The sequence below is a fragment of the Ischnura elegans genome, chromosome 9 (genome assembly GCF_921293095.1).
Source record: "Ischnura elegans chromosome 9, ioIscEleg1.1, whole genome shotgun sequence".
Taxonomy (NCBI): Eukaryota; Metazoa; Arthropoda; class Insecta; order Odonata; family Coenagrionidae; genus Ischnura; species Ischnura elegans.
In genome coordinates this window covers 76,760,674-76,778,511 of record NC_060254.1, presented here as the reverse complement: position 1 = coordinate 76,778,511, position 17,838 = coordinate 76,760,674, and the positions used below count along the sequence as shown (strand labels likewise).

The following is a 17,838-nucleotide window of genomic DNA, read 5'->3' as shown; positions in this document are numbered from 1 at the left end:
CTGCTCCATCTGGGTTTGGAATTACGTAGGATTTCTTTTTCTGGACGTGATTTCAGGACATTATGCATTCTGGCGTTTTAACTTTTTTTGCCATTATGTGCTAGGAAAAAGTTAAAGATATTGAAATAAATACGTTCAATTTTCTGCGATGTTAAGGTATGGCACTTGGTGGAGGCGACCGACTGCTGAGGTGCTTTGCGCCGTGAGGGAAGGGTATGGAAGGAAGGGTGGAGAGAAACTCGGCGTCGGCATTAGCCTGCTCTTAACGAAATGCGCGGACCAGGGCGCAACGTACCATCCGAGATGTCCTCCACGCAACATTCAAGCAAGGATCGGGTATGGTCTCTGAAAATTCTGTGCCACCGCCGGGATTTGAACCCGAGCCCACCAGCGGGTGGGAAGCTACCACTATCCGCCACACCAACCCGATCCCCACTTTTCCGCGATTATAAAATGTTTGTTCCGCCCTAGGTTTCGTTGTGACTACATCATCTTCAAGGTACAAAATGATACCAAATAAATGTACCCTTGAAGATCCTATCCTCCGAAACCTAGGTCGGAATTGATTTTATTTTATAATCATGGAAAATTGCAAATGTTTATTTCAATATGAAAAAATTTCACTCCATTTCGCTTGTATCTTTGGATTTAAAACTTAGAGATGCATTTCATTCAAATCTTAGAAATTCTTTTCTGCGTTTGCGGCTCTTCTTTGGTGAACCACGATGTAGGAAAATAATTAAATTGGCATGTTCCGCTCTGAAGGCCTTGGGGCCGATTGTGTAACTTGGATAACTTTCGATCTTGAGAGATCCATTATCTCTCAATTGAGCTCACGGGTTTCGAACGTTTACCGTACCGAGTGTGTATTAACGATGGCCAACAAGTTATCGAAAAGTTACGATTTCGTCAGATTTATTTGGTTTTGGTCATGCGTTGTGGCTTTATTTCTATGCACGCGTGCACAGTAAGAATAGGAGTACTCTCGGTTGCTTAGAAAAAAAACATGAATTAAAATGCTGAAACATGTGACAAATGCATCCAATTAGGTCAATATAATTGAAAGCATTTGTCTCAGGGCACAAAGTATTGTCATTGAACTGAATTGTGGCGTATAGTCGTGAACATTCGGTATATACAGTTTTAACGTATGTTCTGAAATTCCTGATCATATCAAAATGCCTATGAATATTTTTACCATCCTTTTTATTAAGTTTATTAGTGTAGATTGTCACCCCTTAGTTTATAAACGAGCATAAATCGGAACTTGAAGCTTGTACGTGGTGGAAGGGTTCCATGTTATCAATAATTGGTAGTATTATAAGCGGACTGGAAACATTTTGCTTTGAAGTAAATTTCGCCATTTATTGAATGGATTAACATATATCCTATAATTAGCGCCCGAACGTATCCTTACATCGCCTCCTGCTCTGATTTATTTCTATTTCTTCCGTTTTTATTTTTCGGACTTAAATTTATTTAAATATTGTTTATAAAATCATTCATTACTCAAATAACGGATGGGTACGGTTAAATTGACGATATGCAATAGCGAGGTATATTTAAGCTTGCACATCAATTTATCACATTAATTAAACTCGCGAAACTTGCTATCACCTTCGTAATTTCAGTACTCGTTCACATAATTAAGAAAATAATATGCCATATAATTATTCAAATGGCAACCATAATTCCCTTATTCCAAAATATCAGTGAAAGGTTATACATATTTAAATTAAATACAAAAACTCAAACGAGCATACCTCCAGACGACTGAAGATGATCGTTAGTTAAGTGTTGTGCTGACAACGAATTTTTCTCGATCGAGAGCCGAATTACATTCAAACGCAAAGTTGTACGTGAACAATAAGTTGTTGTTGTGATATTGTAACGGAATAGTTGATTAAAGAAACCCCATGATTAATAATTTGTAAATTAAGATCTGATGAATTCCCGGCGAATATTTTCGAAAAAGGCTCTTCGGGCTTCCTCCCGGGACCACCTTGAGAGAGACCACCCGGCTGGAAGCCCGAATAGCTTTTTCGAAAATTTGTAAATTTTTGGGAAAAGAAGAAAAATTTTACTTGCGTATCGTAATTCGAACGTAAAGTTGTACAATCGCTATTTCAATATAATAGTTGATAAAAGAAACCACATAATGAAAAATTTGTTAATTTTAATGAAAAAAAGATATTTTACTTACTCCTGTAATTTAGGGGTTTCTCTACTAAGCGAATAGTTTGATGCTAAATCTAAAGCCTTTAAGAATAGTAGCATTTGTGTAGTTTCTGCACCAAACGTTGTATTTAAAATTTTAGATTCATAATGTACTGAAAATTCAAAATCGAAAATAATGTTCATCATGGAGTTTCTGAAATAAACGATTTAATTGTTATCGAAGGATTGGTCGAGAACACCACGAGAACTGGACCTTGAAGTTTGAACGTTAAGTTTCACAATCGGCCCCAAGAATAGGAACGGCTTTTGACAGGGGAGGAGTTCGCGCTATTTGTTGGTAGAATTTGAGAGCTTTGTGATCCTCTTGATGGGTCGAGTGATTTATGCTCAACAATCGCACATTCTAGACGTACTCGGCATATGGAGAAAGCTCATTTTTCATCGTTACATAATTCATTCTTGGCGTCAAAGCTGACTGATTACGCTACTTGGAAGCAAAGAATATCGTTTTAGATTTTACCGTCACGGCTATTTAGACTATTTAGATTTTACCGTCACGATGTGTTCGCTAAAAATATTTTCAAGTGATCATTTCTCGTTTATATTATTGTCAAAAGGAATTATTCCAACACTGGTTTAGCTTTTTTAAAAATACTAATATTCGTGTTTAGAGCAAATAGTTATCTTTATGGAACTGACAAAAGAAATGCATATCGAATGATGGCACAGTTAATGGTTGACTAAAACTCAATATGTATGCTGAAGTAGTGCTTTTATATGCCTAATTAATTGATAAAATGCAGGAGAAATTAGAGAGTCTATTTTGATCCAAGGATGTCGTTTTCATTTGGTTTAGTTTAAAACAGGAGTTATTTTTAGAATATTGAATTAATTCTACGCCTTGATCAAAAATGATAAAGCATACGATTTCTGCAATTGCGATGCTAGATTTAGGTTTATGTAACTGAAAAACTTTTCTGAAACACTTAATGACTCGTTCTTTAAGGATCTTGTAATGATTGAATGTAGATTCTGACTTGCGTAGCATTAGAATTCATAATACTCTGGTTTTCAGTGCGTAACAAAAATTAAGCGATTTTTACTTAGTACTATGGAAATTCACAAAGGAATTTTTTTTCTAAACTTTAATAAGTGATTAGAAAAATAAGCTTCTCATCGAGGCACCTTATTCCAAAAAATACATCAACAATGAGAAATGACCTACCCTTGCTTCTCTGCTTTGCTTTGTGCAGTGCCTCTCGCAGATAAATAAACTTGATCTTAAAAGTCCATCCAGATTCAGATTCAAGAATCATTCCAGAATAAATAGTCTCGCACTCTGACATGGTTAACTTTTTTGTCAGTCTTGATAATGCTGCAGTGCAGTGAAACATGCCGACTCTGTAGAAATAAAGTTTCATGTGGAAAAGTGCAAAGTATTATCTCTTCCCATCTTATAATGGATCTTTGCAAACTATCTGCCTCTTCAATTCAATTTATACACGTATATTCTTTATGAGATACCCTATATAGCGAAAGGCAGTAACCAGGGGTCAAGGGGTTCGCCAAGAGATTCAAACTCTCCCGCTATTTTTGGCTGCTCTGCACCGTCGTAAGCGGATTATTCCTTCATGAACCTCTCCGAAACACATCCTTCCCCTTAAATTTACATCCATGGTCTTACTGGGATGGGAAATAGCGATATAAATTATTAGCCAGTTGGAGATAAAACGTTTTCGATTAGTTACCTCAAGCTATTAAGCCCTCGGAAAATTTTCATGAGGTTTTGTCAACACACGTAAGCTGTTCGATTACTTGAGATTTTACTTTCTGACGTGAAAAATTAATAAAAATGGCGTTAGGGGTCGATCGAAAATTCTGCGTGTCAAATGGACGTGGGCAAAAGAGACGCGAATACTTCACCTCATGAGTTATTCGTAGCTTGATTGGTTGCTGCAGTGAGCAGACAAGGGGCGCCCGGCCAGTTTGTATTTGCTTTTAGGCCACAATACCCTTCTCCTGCTCTTTACGCACCCTTTATTCTGGCTATAGTCGAGAAGGCCGAGGTTGAAGTGTTGTGTTTCGGTAGCTCTGCAATCGATTGATGAGAAACGAACCGCAAATGCAAAAAAATTATTTATATGCGTTTATTATCAGCAGAAACTTATCGTAGCATCAAAATTCTTAGTTAAGAATTTTATTTTAGTAATAATTAATACGTTTATGAATACAAGATACGGTGTTTGACACGCGGAAAACTCCACTTTTAATGCTATTTTGAATATGAGATATTAATAGCATATGTATTATTACATTAAGGTCATTTTCTGTCATTCCGTATATGCTCCGTTAATATGTCACCTACAATGATAAATGAGGTATCAATACGTTGAATCACCGGTTTCTGACGAAAAATACAATCTCGATCTCAAATTTCACTATTTACCCATTAATTTGACTTAAAAATTTCGATTTTCCATGTCGATTACTCGTCCGAGGAATATTATGGACTCCTAACATTTTTTAAAATTCCAAACTTCAAAAAAAGGTTTAAAAACCCGTTCAATCCACAACTAAACCAAAGAAACGTAACATAAGCCGACAAAATTATTAAATATAAAATCCAAGAAGTATGCAGAATGCTAAACGTTCTCTATAAGAGACATCGTGCGTAAGGAACTTAAAAGATAACGTACATCACGCGTAAATGGAAATATCGTGTGTATTCAAGAATTCAATTACGTCATGATTGTTTCTACTGATACCCAACTCTATTAGCTGTATTGTATTCATATTATGTTTTGTATATTTTTGAAAGAAAACAAGTATAAAGAAAGTACTCTATGCAGTGAAGTTTTTTCTGGTTTCGTACCGGGTCAGGTCCTCCATTTCTCCTTCCAACGTTTCGACGGACAACTCGCCCATCGTCATCAGGGATTCAGGAATCCAATACCAAATCCTCAAGGACTCGGGGTATATATTCAGAATTCTGTGGTTGAGGGCGGTTCAGCGTTTCCTGATTGGCTACCAGTCCCCTCTTTCTAAGAGGTGGTCCCAAATATATGGGTTAAATTATAGCCACAGTCTCTGTTGATATTATTGATGTTTTTTCGAATCTGAATGGATTCTTTTACCAAGCGGTCCCAGTATCCATGAGATCGACATAGAGGCTTTGCTTCTTCCCAGTGAATCATATGATTCTCGAGGATGCTGTGCTCAGCCACTGCCGATTTTTCGATTTGTCCTTAAGCCAATTGCGATAAAAATAGCATTGAAAAATTATGAATATGTTAAATTACATCAGCACAAATATTACTATCGGTTGATAGCTCTGATAATGCTCATTTCTCCATAAAATGGAATTGCTCTGCCTGCCAGTAAAGAGAATAGCGACTCTTGTAAACCCATTTAAATTCACAATGGGTGACTTGACTGGACTCCGTTATTTTTTTGGCAAGCAATCATTAATATTGTACGCAGGATTCTCTATTTCCGCGACTCCAGTGGTTCTTGCTGGTCGCCGTAAATAATGGCGCTCCAGTCGCTAGTTATACGGTAGTCGATAGTTATCGTCGGTAGTCGATTGTTATAGTCGGTAGTCTATAGTTATAGTCGGTATATACTTCTACTCTCTTTTCAAAAATGATCAGCCAAGCTACCTGAAGCAATATTTTTCTGTCAGAAATAATAAGACCAAAATTTTGACTAGAATGGTTCCTCATTTTGCTATCACCCCAAACAAAGAACTACCACCTATGAAAAATCTTTTTCTGCTCTCGGAGCACGCTTATGGAACAGTACTGTAATGTTATGAAAGATTCTGTCTCTTTGCCTGGTTTCAAGCAAAGATTTTTTGATTTATACAAACCCATTAAATTGTATAACTTCCTTTTATGCATCTTATCTTTTTCTGATATTTTTCTCTGAAATGTATCCGCCTATGCCTATGGTTTCTAATTATAAATTTTGTTATATGAATATTATGAGCTCTTTTGTATGTCATAGCGCTAATTTTTTCTTTATGAACAATATTTAAGAACTATAAACCATATTATTATTATATACGCATAAGACAGCAATAGAAAAGCTACGTGGCATATTCATAATCCGGAATCACTACATAGACACACGGTTATGGTATGTTCGCATACGGTTGAGATGAACTTGCTTTTTAGGTATAAACGATTAGATTGCCGCGTAGGGTATCTCTTGCGGGAAAATTCTTATATTACGATGTATCTTAGCGACGGGAGCCCCCCTATTAACGGGAACCCCTCTATTAACGGGAACCGGCGAGAATCAATGGAGTCGCGGGGGTGGAGAATAGTGGGGCCTCCTGAAGTAATATAAACTCCACGAATATTACAAAAGAGGATCCTCAAGTCGGCATCTAAATGTGTTGTCAACCACCGCGCATTTAAATGGGTTTATCAAAGTCGCTGAGGAACAAATTGATCCGAGTTTCACGGGTAAACTAGGTGTAATCAGGGGTATGAAACGAAATCTATACAAATTTTGACGTGATCGATCAAATGTATTACTTTTCAAGGCTATTCCTCGAAATTACAAACGCCATAATGCAAAATATTGTAAAAAAAATTGGATCGCATTGCACTCATCACCGCACCGCCGACATTTTTGAAAATCGATTTAAAATGCGATCGAAGCGACAAAAAAATCAGCCTTCTACGGGATGGAATTAGACCTTCTCTATGCAGTCCCCTTGATAAACTCTATGCGGACAACATTCGGGAACCATTGTGGGAGGATCGTAAATTTTTAAGGTCAAATGGAGGGGAGAGAAAGCGATTCGAATGCTGCACCTTACTGTTTTCTGATGAGATTGTATAGGTGTTTGATTGGTCCGCCGCATTGCACCGGGAAGCAGTTCTCCGACGGTGTGTATTGGCCCCGAGGCTGCTACGATTCCTCCCCGACCTTTCGCCACGTATGTGTGCATGATTACATCGGCAAGGGACCAGAATGAAACCCGTGCGCCTCATTTGTGAACCGAGGGAATTGACTGTATCGGGCAAACGAATGACGCAGTTCGATTCGCCCGTACAAATTTGCATGCAGCGATCGCCTTCCGCCTTCCGCATTCATAGCGGCCGAGAACTTTATTTTTTTTTAAATCCAATCAACTCGGAGCCTAACGAAATAATGAGATGCTGTATCCAGTTTACTCCCGTTCATAAAGAAGTGGAGCAAGAAGAGAAGCGGGAAGGCGAGGAAGTACGGATAAATTGACCAGAATGAAAGAGAAATAAGCGAAGACATGTAGGGCGAAGGAAAGGTGACTAATGAATTTTGCACAATTAATACTAAAGTGGATCCTCATGTTGGCCTCTAAATGTGTTGCCACCAACCACATATTAAAAGAGGTTTACAAAAGTCGCCACTCGCGTCGCTGACGGTTTAAATGATCCGAGTTTAACGGGGAAATAAGGGATAACTAGGGGTGTTAACCGAAATATGTATACTTACATGATGATGTGACCTATCAAATTTATAACTTTTCAATGCTACTCCTCACAATTAAAAGTATAATAAACCAAAGTAATGGAAAAAAGTGGATCGCTTTGCACTCGTCACAGCGCTGTGGACATTTTTGAAAACCGATTAAAATGCGACCAAAGTGGCAAAAGAAATCAGCCTTCCTAGGGATGGAATTGGTCCTCCTCTATGCAGTCTCTTTGGAATTTTGCCTGGTTAACTAATCGCTTCCATTCGCCACAGTCACTAAATACGACACGTTAATGGTTGTTTATAAAGGCCTGTTTACACGGTGAATTTTCACGTACGAGTTAATGTCTGAAAGTATGAACTCGTGAAAGAACTCGAAAATTCACCGCGTAACCACCCAACTTGTTTGAATGCATTTACAGATAATAGAACCTGTTCTAATGCGGTTCATGCATCCGTTCTGGTCTACAAAAATCGTTCATACAAACAGACATTAACTCGTACGTGTTAATGTATTGTGTAAACAGGTCTTCATGATATGTATATCTGTGTGGTCTGCAAGCGAGTAATTGAAGTGACTGGTATTTAAGCTAAGTAGCGGGAACCTCAAGGTTGAGTTAAATGTTTTCGAGTCAATATTCTTACGTGTGGTGGATGATCCAATCTTAGGATAAGTGGGCGGCGGGAGCTTCAGGTAGCTTCCCAAGAAAAGTTTGGATATTCTTGAGAAAAAAGTAGCGGTTTTAGGCCAATTCATATCAATATATTTTACAAATTAATTCATCATAGTGCGAAAAATCCACAGAGGAAAAAATCATTCGCCTTGACCTGGATTAGAACTCGGATCCCGCGGGTGACTCCGTAAAGCTATCACCGTGACTAGTTCCGGTATACTAAAATTATTGACTATGGTAGCTAAATTTGCCCCAAAGTAAAGCTAAATCCTTATACAAAGAGGTCACTTGCCATAATTTCGATTTCATCAAGAGCAAGATTCAACCCAATACCGGAGGGGCTATAATCATAGCTTACGTGGTACTAGAGATGTATAACTAATACCTATGATACTGCCACCAGAATGAAGACAAATAGGGAGCCGTCGAAGAAAGAAAATTTGAGAGAGTTGCGAATAATCTTTACCTAAAAATTACTCATTGCAGCAAGTTTTAAGTACAAATCTTTACGTCAAATTAAAAACATGAAACGTCTATGTAGTGTTTAGTTTCTATCCGCACGCCCTAATTTATTTTTTATTTGGGCATATGGTGACGTCTCTGATGAAGTTAGATAATACTTGCTTGGAGGTGTTCATTAGAATAGAAGGCCCAACATCGCTTTCGTCCGCTTAGCTTGGTTGATCGAGTTACTTCACATGACGCATGCATGTAACACGTGGCAGGATTTGAATGGAATAAGGAGACATGAGGAAGTAAATGGTGATACGGTACGTACGTCCTCATTCCTTTGAAAGAATAATTAATTCATCCTCATTTTGTATTGCGAAACTATGTTTTAAGACTACTTATCGCCCATGAATGAGATTTTGTACGCCGAAAGGCTGGTGAGGAATATCCCTGAATGGTGGTGTACTTTTTATATAAAGAATATTTGAAAAATATAAAATAAAATATCCGAATTGCCAAGTGTGACCCGGTCTCCCCATACAATGTGCATATGTAGGCGCTATAATTATTCATACTCACATGCAGCGAAGTCCTGGAGTTGCTGGAACTCGCCTGGAGAGAGCTTGTCCCACTGGAGGGCCATTGTGGTAGCTGGACTGGAGTGGGCCGTACGTTGAGAAGAAAAAAAGAATTCCCCCGCGAACGTGTGAAGGTTTGTGTGTTTTTGAAGTGGTTGGCTAGCGGATTCGCTTCTCGAGGACTGCAGCGGATTCCGGCGACTTCTTAAGTGCGTCGTCGCCTGTCCCTGCAGGCGACGCTGTTCTCGGACGAACCGCCATCTCCGTTTGAGCTTCCCCCTTCAGTCATAGGCCACCTGGCGGAGAGAAAGGGAAACCTCCAATTAAAAGGAAAGAATATCAAGGGTAGTAGTCATTTTCTCGCCGTGGGGCGACGACAGTTGTCCAGCCCAATTACTCCAGTCAGCTCGTTCAAAAATGCCATTTCTTTTCTACCCGATACCCAGCGGGGAGTCATCCATGGGACTTTGAGCATTTCCGTATAGCTCCCAGTCCATGTCCCAATTGCAGCCTTCGCTGAGATTGTGGGGGTCGTCCGCAATTCCTGCGATGCATTTTTAAGACCACTTTTTGACCTTACCATCATGGGTTGTGCTTACTGAGGCATATAAATTACCTGATCAGGGTGGCATTCTTGACAGCTTTCTGAATCGAATGGAACTTTTACTCACACTTGATATTATTATCATTTTTAGAAAAAATTAATTTTAAGGTGCTTCATTCATATTTTTTCCAACTAAACATTTCCTCGAGCCCTGTTGATGCACGCATTGCAGTGGAAAATGTTGGCCCTGGATGTAGAGTAATCTTATTTACTCATGACAGCTTCCATCAAATCCGGAATTTGAATTGAATATCTCTTTCCAAGTGGAAGTGGTAGGCAGAGGGATGGGGTAAGGTTGTCCGCTCTGCCTTGAATCACGAGAAAATGGATGTGTTGTAATTGTCAACTTCGTTTTTAACGGCAGTTTTATTTTACAAATTTAATACATATTGTTGAATATCCTTCAATTTTCTTTGGGAGCTCTTCCTGAATTCCATCTTATTGAGAAGTATCACGTACCCCTTGGCGATTTGAAAGTAATGAAACCCCAACAGAAAATACCATAGTCTGCTACAACTCAGGAGTGGGGCCAGGTTGGACTCAGAACGAAACACAAAACTGACTTCGTTACACAGTTTGGAAAATGGCTGGATAGAATAAAATTGAAATCATAACATTGTCATTGATTGACACGACTAACGAAAAGATATTTTAATGGATGATGAATGTACAAGTAAATATCTGAGAGAACCATCGGAAACCTCTCTTTAACATCGTAGGGGATTTAATAACGACTCCTCCTGGCAAATGTGTACTATTTCTTTCTGAGTGAGCAAACGTATCATCAAATGACTTATATTTGACTCTCTGCCTACATTTTTTGGTCCCACAATATCGTTTGAAATCGTTTTAGGCTTGACGTGGTGGAAATGCAATGTATCCATGATAAAATATGAACAACAAATGGTAATTTCCACTCTACTTCACTCCACTACCGACCGTGGTTTCGATATCTATATCACTCTATGTCATTTACCTCGAATTTCTATGCCACTATTTGCGATTTACTTCGAGAATGACATAGTGTATCGAAATTATGGTCGGTAAAGGAGTTATGTATTAAATTTTGGGAATTAACATTTGTTGTTTGTGTTATATCATGGACCCTCAATATTATTTTATATTTTTATTCTATGTTTAAGTTTAAAGTAATGGTTCGCGGCCGATGTGTAGTTTGCAGGCCAAATCCAGGGGCCTCATTATCCTATTTGTTTTTTTATATTTTTTCCCTTCTTATTCTTCAAGTTCCTCTTTTTTCTCTTCTCTTGTCCACATGCTGAGCGTGCTACTGACCTAGTTCGCATTACATCATGTTAATTATGCTTATTTTTAACTTTCCTTTGTTCGCTATATTTTCCTCTTTACTTCTTCAAGCTCCGTCACACATATCCCGTTTGTAGTTCTCGATTTATTCATGGAATAATGCGTGCTATATCAAACAAACAGCATGAACTTTTATGCAGTACAGAATAAATGTGGTATAGCATAGGAATTTTCTTTTGTTTGACAAAAAAAAACAAACAAAACAAAAACATCTGTACATCTCTGCATGTAAATGACCATGGAGTTGTAAATGACGTTATCAGAAGTTTTCGTGATCTGTACCTGATAATAGCGGCATTTTCGATGCTCGAATGATTTGACCCGTTGAAATATAGGAAGTCTATTCCCCTATCAATCTCTTCCTTTGCTTCTGTTTTTTGATTCCTTATTTTTTTCTTTCTGTCTCTACCCTTTCTCCCGTGCTGTCGCGAGTGTAGGCTCATGATTCCTTTAGAGATTATGAAATGCAAAAAAACCTTCACATGCATTTTATTATGCAATGTCGATTCCATGAAGTCACGCCTTAAACAGTGGATTATATTTATTTTGAGGTCGATATTAAGGTTTGAGTGCACATTTATTTGAAATCTGTGATCAATGAAGTCGTTCTCTGATTTGATTGAATTTCAAAGCAATGGTAACCCTTCGCATGCTTCAAAATTCAAAAGCTGGTCAGGGTTCTTAACTACCTTTTCTTATACTCGGTTTGTTTGCGTTGATGTCTGTAAAATTGGGCTGCTTCGTGAAAATTATTCTGGGAATATATAAAAACGCGGACATGCGTTTTCGTTTCCCTTCCGTTAGCAATGATAACCTTAGAGAATACCGAAGTCATCTAATCAATGAAGACTGGGAATTAAACTTTGTTTAATTTATATAAAAAGAGGATCACCCTGACCGCAAGGTACAGATTATAATTTTGTTACTGTTTGTCAAAATTAAGAAATTTTTAAACAAATTTTGTCACAGAAGACTTACTTATTTAAAATTTTTTGCCTGTAAAATCGAGATAATTGATTGCTGACATGCGATGACTTGAGTGAAATAAGGGAAGTAAGAGTTGACATAATCAATTTAGCAGTTTTAAATTTACAATTGTGTTGGCAATAAACCTTACATACTTACCTTACCTTCATATAGCCTTTGTAACTTTGTGATCTATTTACGCGTTAGTAATGAAGACGATTATATTTCAGATCGCATTGTTGAATGTTTCAAGTCATACTTCTCTAATTTCGCTCAAGACATCGCATGTCAATAATAAATTATTTCGATATTACTGGCGTAAATTTCTCTGTAAGTAGGTGATATATCTTATGTGATAAGATTTTCTTGATAGTTAATTTATTTTGATATAAAAGCGACAAAATCCTAATCGAAGTTTTTTCCTACCACTTGCTTCTAGAATTATGAAGTAAAAAGTGACACCCTTATTTTTAACCCGTTTCTTTGCCTATTATTTGTAGTAAAAATCATCTATCTTATCGACCTCCGCCGCCTAAGAGCTAACAAAACGTATAAGCAGCACATGCTTGACTTTTTTCATACATTCAGAGAGATTGTGCCACTTTTCCTTGTGTAGGCTCGTGGGTATGTTTACTGGATGGTTGATTTGTGTGTGTATTCGTGACTTCAAGACGTCTCACGGGCTTTCGTTTGCTTTTTCGCGTTTTATTTTCATCCGCCTGATGCCTTTTTCCTGTAGAGTACCTACTACCTACTTCAAATCTTTACTCTCTCGTGTAACATTTGAAAAATATCTCTTGCACGCCTTCCACCCGTTTTATTTTGAAGTTCAATGCTTTAGGGTTACGGCAGAGATTAAAAAAAAATGTTTTCCCTCCAAATTGTAGTAGGATCTCTTTAGCTTCTGAACCGTGGCAACGAAAAATGCCTGCAATTCATTTGGCGCTGCCATGAAAACGCTGGAGAGCGGCAAAATTTACGTCAGTTAGCGACTTTAAATTATCTCGAATTTGATTACATGTATTTTTCTTTCTCTCTCTGTCGAAATAGCTGCTCGTTGGCTGTGAATTTAAAGCTAGCAACCGAAATCACAGCAAATTTTTGTCGCATTTTCCAAAGTAGCTATAAATTTTATATCGGAAAATGCTTGCGTTGTCATAACTAGGTAACTAAACATTACCAACTCTATGTTCTTGAGAAAAATATTGCTGTTAAAATCCGGGGTCCTCGAGCGTTGTTGATTCACGCGTAAAAGTGGCCCTAGATGTAGAATAACCTTATTTATCTATGACTGAATTTCATAAAATTTGGAATCGAATGATCTATCTCTTTCCAAGGAAAGTAGGCAAAAGGAAAGGCAAGGCCGCCCCCTCTGCCTTGAATCATGAGAAAATTGGTGTATTATAATTGTTAACGTGGTTTTTCAACGCCTGTTTTATTTTAAAAGTTTAATACTCATTGTTTATGCGTTGAAGAACCCTTCTTCCTTTCACATGGTTAAAAATTCGTTGGGAAGTAAGTGAACACGATGGACAGCGGAGGGAATATGTTCCCCCAAGAATTTTTCAGGGCAGATTGATGAGGAAAAGAATATTTTTAATGAAGTGAAGGATTGTTGCGAATGGAGGACAAGTGGCCGTTAGACGAGAAAATAGCAGTGACATGATAATTATATTTGGGACCTTAGGCTAAATGCTTTGACGTGCCTTAACGTGCTTCCTTTTTATATGAGGTTGGGTAACGTCGCAAGCGCGAGAAAATACTCCTACAGCTGAGATAGGATTTCGGGTTTCACCTATAAAATGTGCATTCGAAGGACCCGTTAGAATTTTTCTCGCTGCTCAATAGTAAAGGTCATCGTTCGCTGTATCTCTCCTTCTCCTCCTTCTCTTACTGGTTCGTTCTCGGCGGAACGCAATGCGGAAAAAATACGAGGCGAAGGCTTCCAATTCGCTTGCTTTGGAAAAGTCTTTTACATGGTTTCAGGAGGGTGTAGACAGGGCAGTAGCTAGCAGTTTTAGCAGGGGGGGCAAATATCAGTTTGCCACCCCCCTACCACGAAACCCCCTCGCTCCACCTCTTCCCCTAACCCCACCACTTAAATAAAATATATCCGTAAGTTATGTTTTTGGGATGCGGTCGTTGAAATTACACACCGTATGCTTTCTATGAAGAAGTTTTATTAATATTATTTTTTTCCTTATCTTGACCTCGTTTAATTCATGTTAAAATATTTCTTGAAGTGTAGGTCAACGTATGTTATGCAAAAAAGTTATAGCCAAAGTTTCTGTATATTTTAAACCATCATCAGGGCTTAACTTTGTACATAATTATTGATATTAAATAAATATATATGCACAAAGTTAAGCCCTGATGATGGTTTAAAATTAAGAGAAACATTGGCAATAACTATTTTGCATAACATACGTTGACCTACACTCCAAGAAATATTTTAACATGAATTAATATTATTGTTTTATAATTTATAAATTAAAATTATCGTTAAATAATTTAAATGTAAACATTAAATAACGTTTTAAAAATGAATGCCACATTTTGCCGCCCCATGAAATCTACCGTCCGGAGAACATTCCCGTAGTGTTGGGCCTGGGTGTAGATCGTAGTTGAATTTCACACTTAAAGTTGACTAATCTCTCCCGCTTGACCTGTCTGAATTCCTGATACATCACTCGTTTCAATCCACGCAATCTTGCAGAAGGTTTTAGTTTATAGAAATATTAAATAAATAAAACCGTGAGCGAAGAGCCCCTCGGAGGATAATCGATCATGAGCGTGAAATTTTGGAAACTAATGTCTAAGCTCTTTAGGCATCATTGCGCGGGAAATTTCATATTTAATTTGTGCATAGATTACCAAGCACAACAGTACTACCAAGTTTGACCAAAATCTGCGGAGTCTTTAGTTATTTATTCCTATGCCACCGAAAAGAACACCACTGGCCTTTTATGTCGGGGTTTTTTACTTAGCAATAGGGTAGTTTCCTTCATCAAAGAAAACGAAAGGCATTGTTTGCTATTCGTTACCCATCATTAGTCTATTCATAATATACAAATTATTTTGTTTTAGAAATCCCAGTTTAGATGAATGGCAATGGTCAATTTTAACCGCATTTGAAAAATTCCAGATTGGCGCCCATGCGATACCACTCCACGTGACGTCAAAGGGACCTAGTTTCTATACGAGTAGATAGGAGTTTTACAGCGTCTGAGACTACCAATGCATGCATGAGGCACAGAGCTCAGGGAAACATGTCTCAATAATCACCTATTAAAACTGGCTAAGGTCGGAAAGTTTTCCTCGTTTGATAAGGTATTGATAATCCTTATTTAAGACAAGTGCTACCAGCTAACAGGGTACTCTGCTACCTGCTAGCATCCTGCGTCGTATCAGCGCTCAAAGCCTCGCCCCAAGGTCACTTCACTGGCGGCAGCGGGAACCAGAACGACGTCACACGGAGTTTTCCCAGCATTCATACTTAGCCGTCGCGTTTTGGCGCGCTTGAAAATTTTCACTTTTCATTTAATTGCGAAAAATAAATATCGTAATTTAAAAATCTAAAAGCGTGAAATACGTACTCCAGGAGTAATAATCTTTCGATTTAGGCAATAAATAAATAATAGGAAACCACCCTATTAAACTTATACGGACATCCATGCCCTGGTGAAGGGCAACCTACCCAGGCGGGAGTAGAACCCGCGACCTCTTCGCGGGTTTGATTCCCGCATACCTCTCACTATGTACTACGTTCACTGTGTACACATTGAGTCGCAGGCTAGGACATTACAGTGGGCCCAACCGAAGCCGGCAAAAAAAATTCATCGACTAAGAATCGAACCCGGGCCGCCCGCGATGAAGGATAGCATTCTACCAATGAACCACTGATGCTGTGATGTCCTTTGTCTTTGTTTCCTCTTGTCCTCTGTCCTTTCCGGCTTATGTTAACCGCTACATCTGGGACTCTCTCTGGCTTTTAGTCCCTCACGGTCCCATTTATGAGGGGCTCACTGCCCTTCGATTGCTTTTGAGGATCGGGTGACTTAAAGTATTTCGGCTTCACACCCGGTAGGCGCGTGTTGAAATCTCGTCGTAATCGTCAGATGCTTCCCGATCCCAGGAACCTATGGGAATGTCATCGGGCTTCAAAAGGAAGCAACCGAGAGGGCATTTTTAGAACAACACTCCGTCCAGCGGCGGAGTTAGGAATTAAGGTTAGGTGCAACTAAACCTGGGGGTCTGGGGCGTATAGTATACCCGCCAGGGTAGGCGGGAGGTGCGGAAGCCCTCCCCGATAAAATATTTAAGATAAATGGTTCAAAATAGTGAGTTTTACGTCTTTCTGAGAAATATTTTATTAATCCTTACCTCATTCTATAAGTAATATTAAACCGATGAAGTAAAATGGATTTGACTTAAAAATTTCTCTGAGCTCTGGGGGTTGGGGGGGTGGATTTATCCCCCAAATCCCCCCCTCGCTGCGCCACTGACTCCGTCTGTCAGATGGGACATTATGCCGTGATTTCATTTCTTTCTTGCGCCGCAGGTGCCTGCCATTGATGCCGGGTTTCCCCACTCTTCTTAAAAAAAAAAAGGTGCAAATAATCCAACCTGCTTTTTGCTAAATGTGGTATCACCCACCTCGCATTAAATGGGTTTACAGAAATCGCCACTCGCGTCGCTTATGGACAAATTGATCCGATTTTCACGGGGAAATAAGCTATAATTAGGATTGTTAAACTAAATTTACACACATGATGATGTAAACTATCAAATTCATAACTTTTCAATGCTGACCCTTACAACTACAAATATTTTACTGCAAAACATTGGAAAAAGTGGATCGCATTGCACTCATCACCGCGCCGCAAACGTATTTGAAAACTGATAAAAATGTGTCCGAAGAGGCAAAAGAAATATCTTCTATGGGATGGAAATGGGCCTCCCATATGCAGTCCTCTTGCTTTAAAAACTACGGAAAAAATGTTTAGCTTCCTTCATCTTTAGTCACGGACTTTTCTTTCTCGTTTTTTTTTCGGAGCGCAAGCCACTTTTTTTTGTTTCGAGGTCAGTCATTTGTGTGCCGCCGGCGCGCACTCTCTCGCTCGGGTGGAATTATGAGGTCTGCTGCCTTCGGAACGTCCCTCGCGTCGTGGGGTTCGCGCGAAAACCGTCCCAACTGACCGATCGAGCAATTAAAACTCTCTGCGGAAACGCCACGAGGGTTATCGCCTCTTCATGTCTCTCTAATTGAAAATTGGAGGTGGGGAGTGGGATGAGCCGCGGGCTCAGTTTTATGGAGTTGCAGAGGATTTCGGGGAACGTAATTGGCTCTCGGAATAACTCTGCCGCCCGCTTGCCCGTCCAAGTCAAATGCGGTATAATTTTGCAATCTGCTCTTTTTGTCGGAGAGGAAAAAAGTATAAAAAAGTCAACAGTTTTTCACTTTATTTTTCTTTTGACGTGTTACTTGGAAGTGAAGAGGGCTAGTTTATTTCATGGCGGAAATTAGGTATCGGAATGTAGAATCTGAGTTTTTCCCGGCGTATGCTCTGCAGGAATATTTCTGTAGGTATCGGAAGTT

The 17,838-nt window shown here is 38.9% G+C and overlaps 1 protein-coding gene across 1 annotated transcript in view; it reads right to left on the bottom strand.

The window, feature by feature from the left end:
* Window positions 1-17,838, bottom strand: part of LOC124164960 (diacylglycerol kinase beta) — a 651,622-nt gene that overhangs the window by 121,372 nt on the left and 512,412 nt on the right. Inside the window, exon 2 of the mRNA XM_046542198.1 lies at window positions 9,348-9,642. Coding sequence (XP_046398154.1) covers window positions 9,348-9,411 — 64 coding nt within the window. The 5' untranslated portion in view covers window positions 9,412-9,642. The remainder of the gene's footprint in view (window positions 1-9,347; window positions 9,643-17,838) is intronic.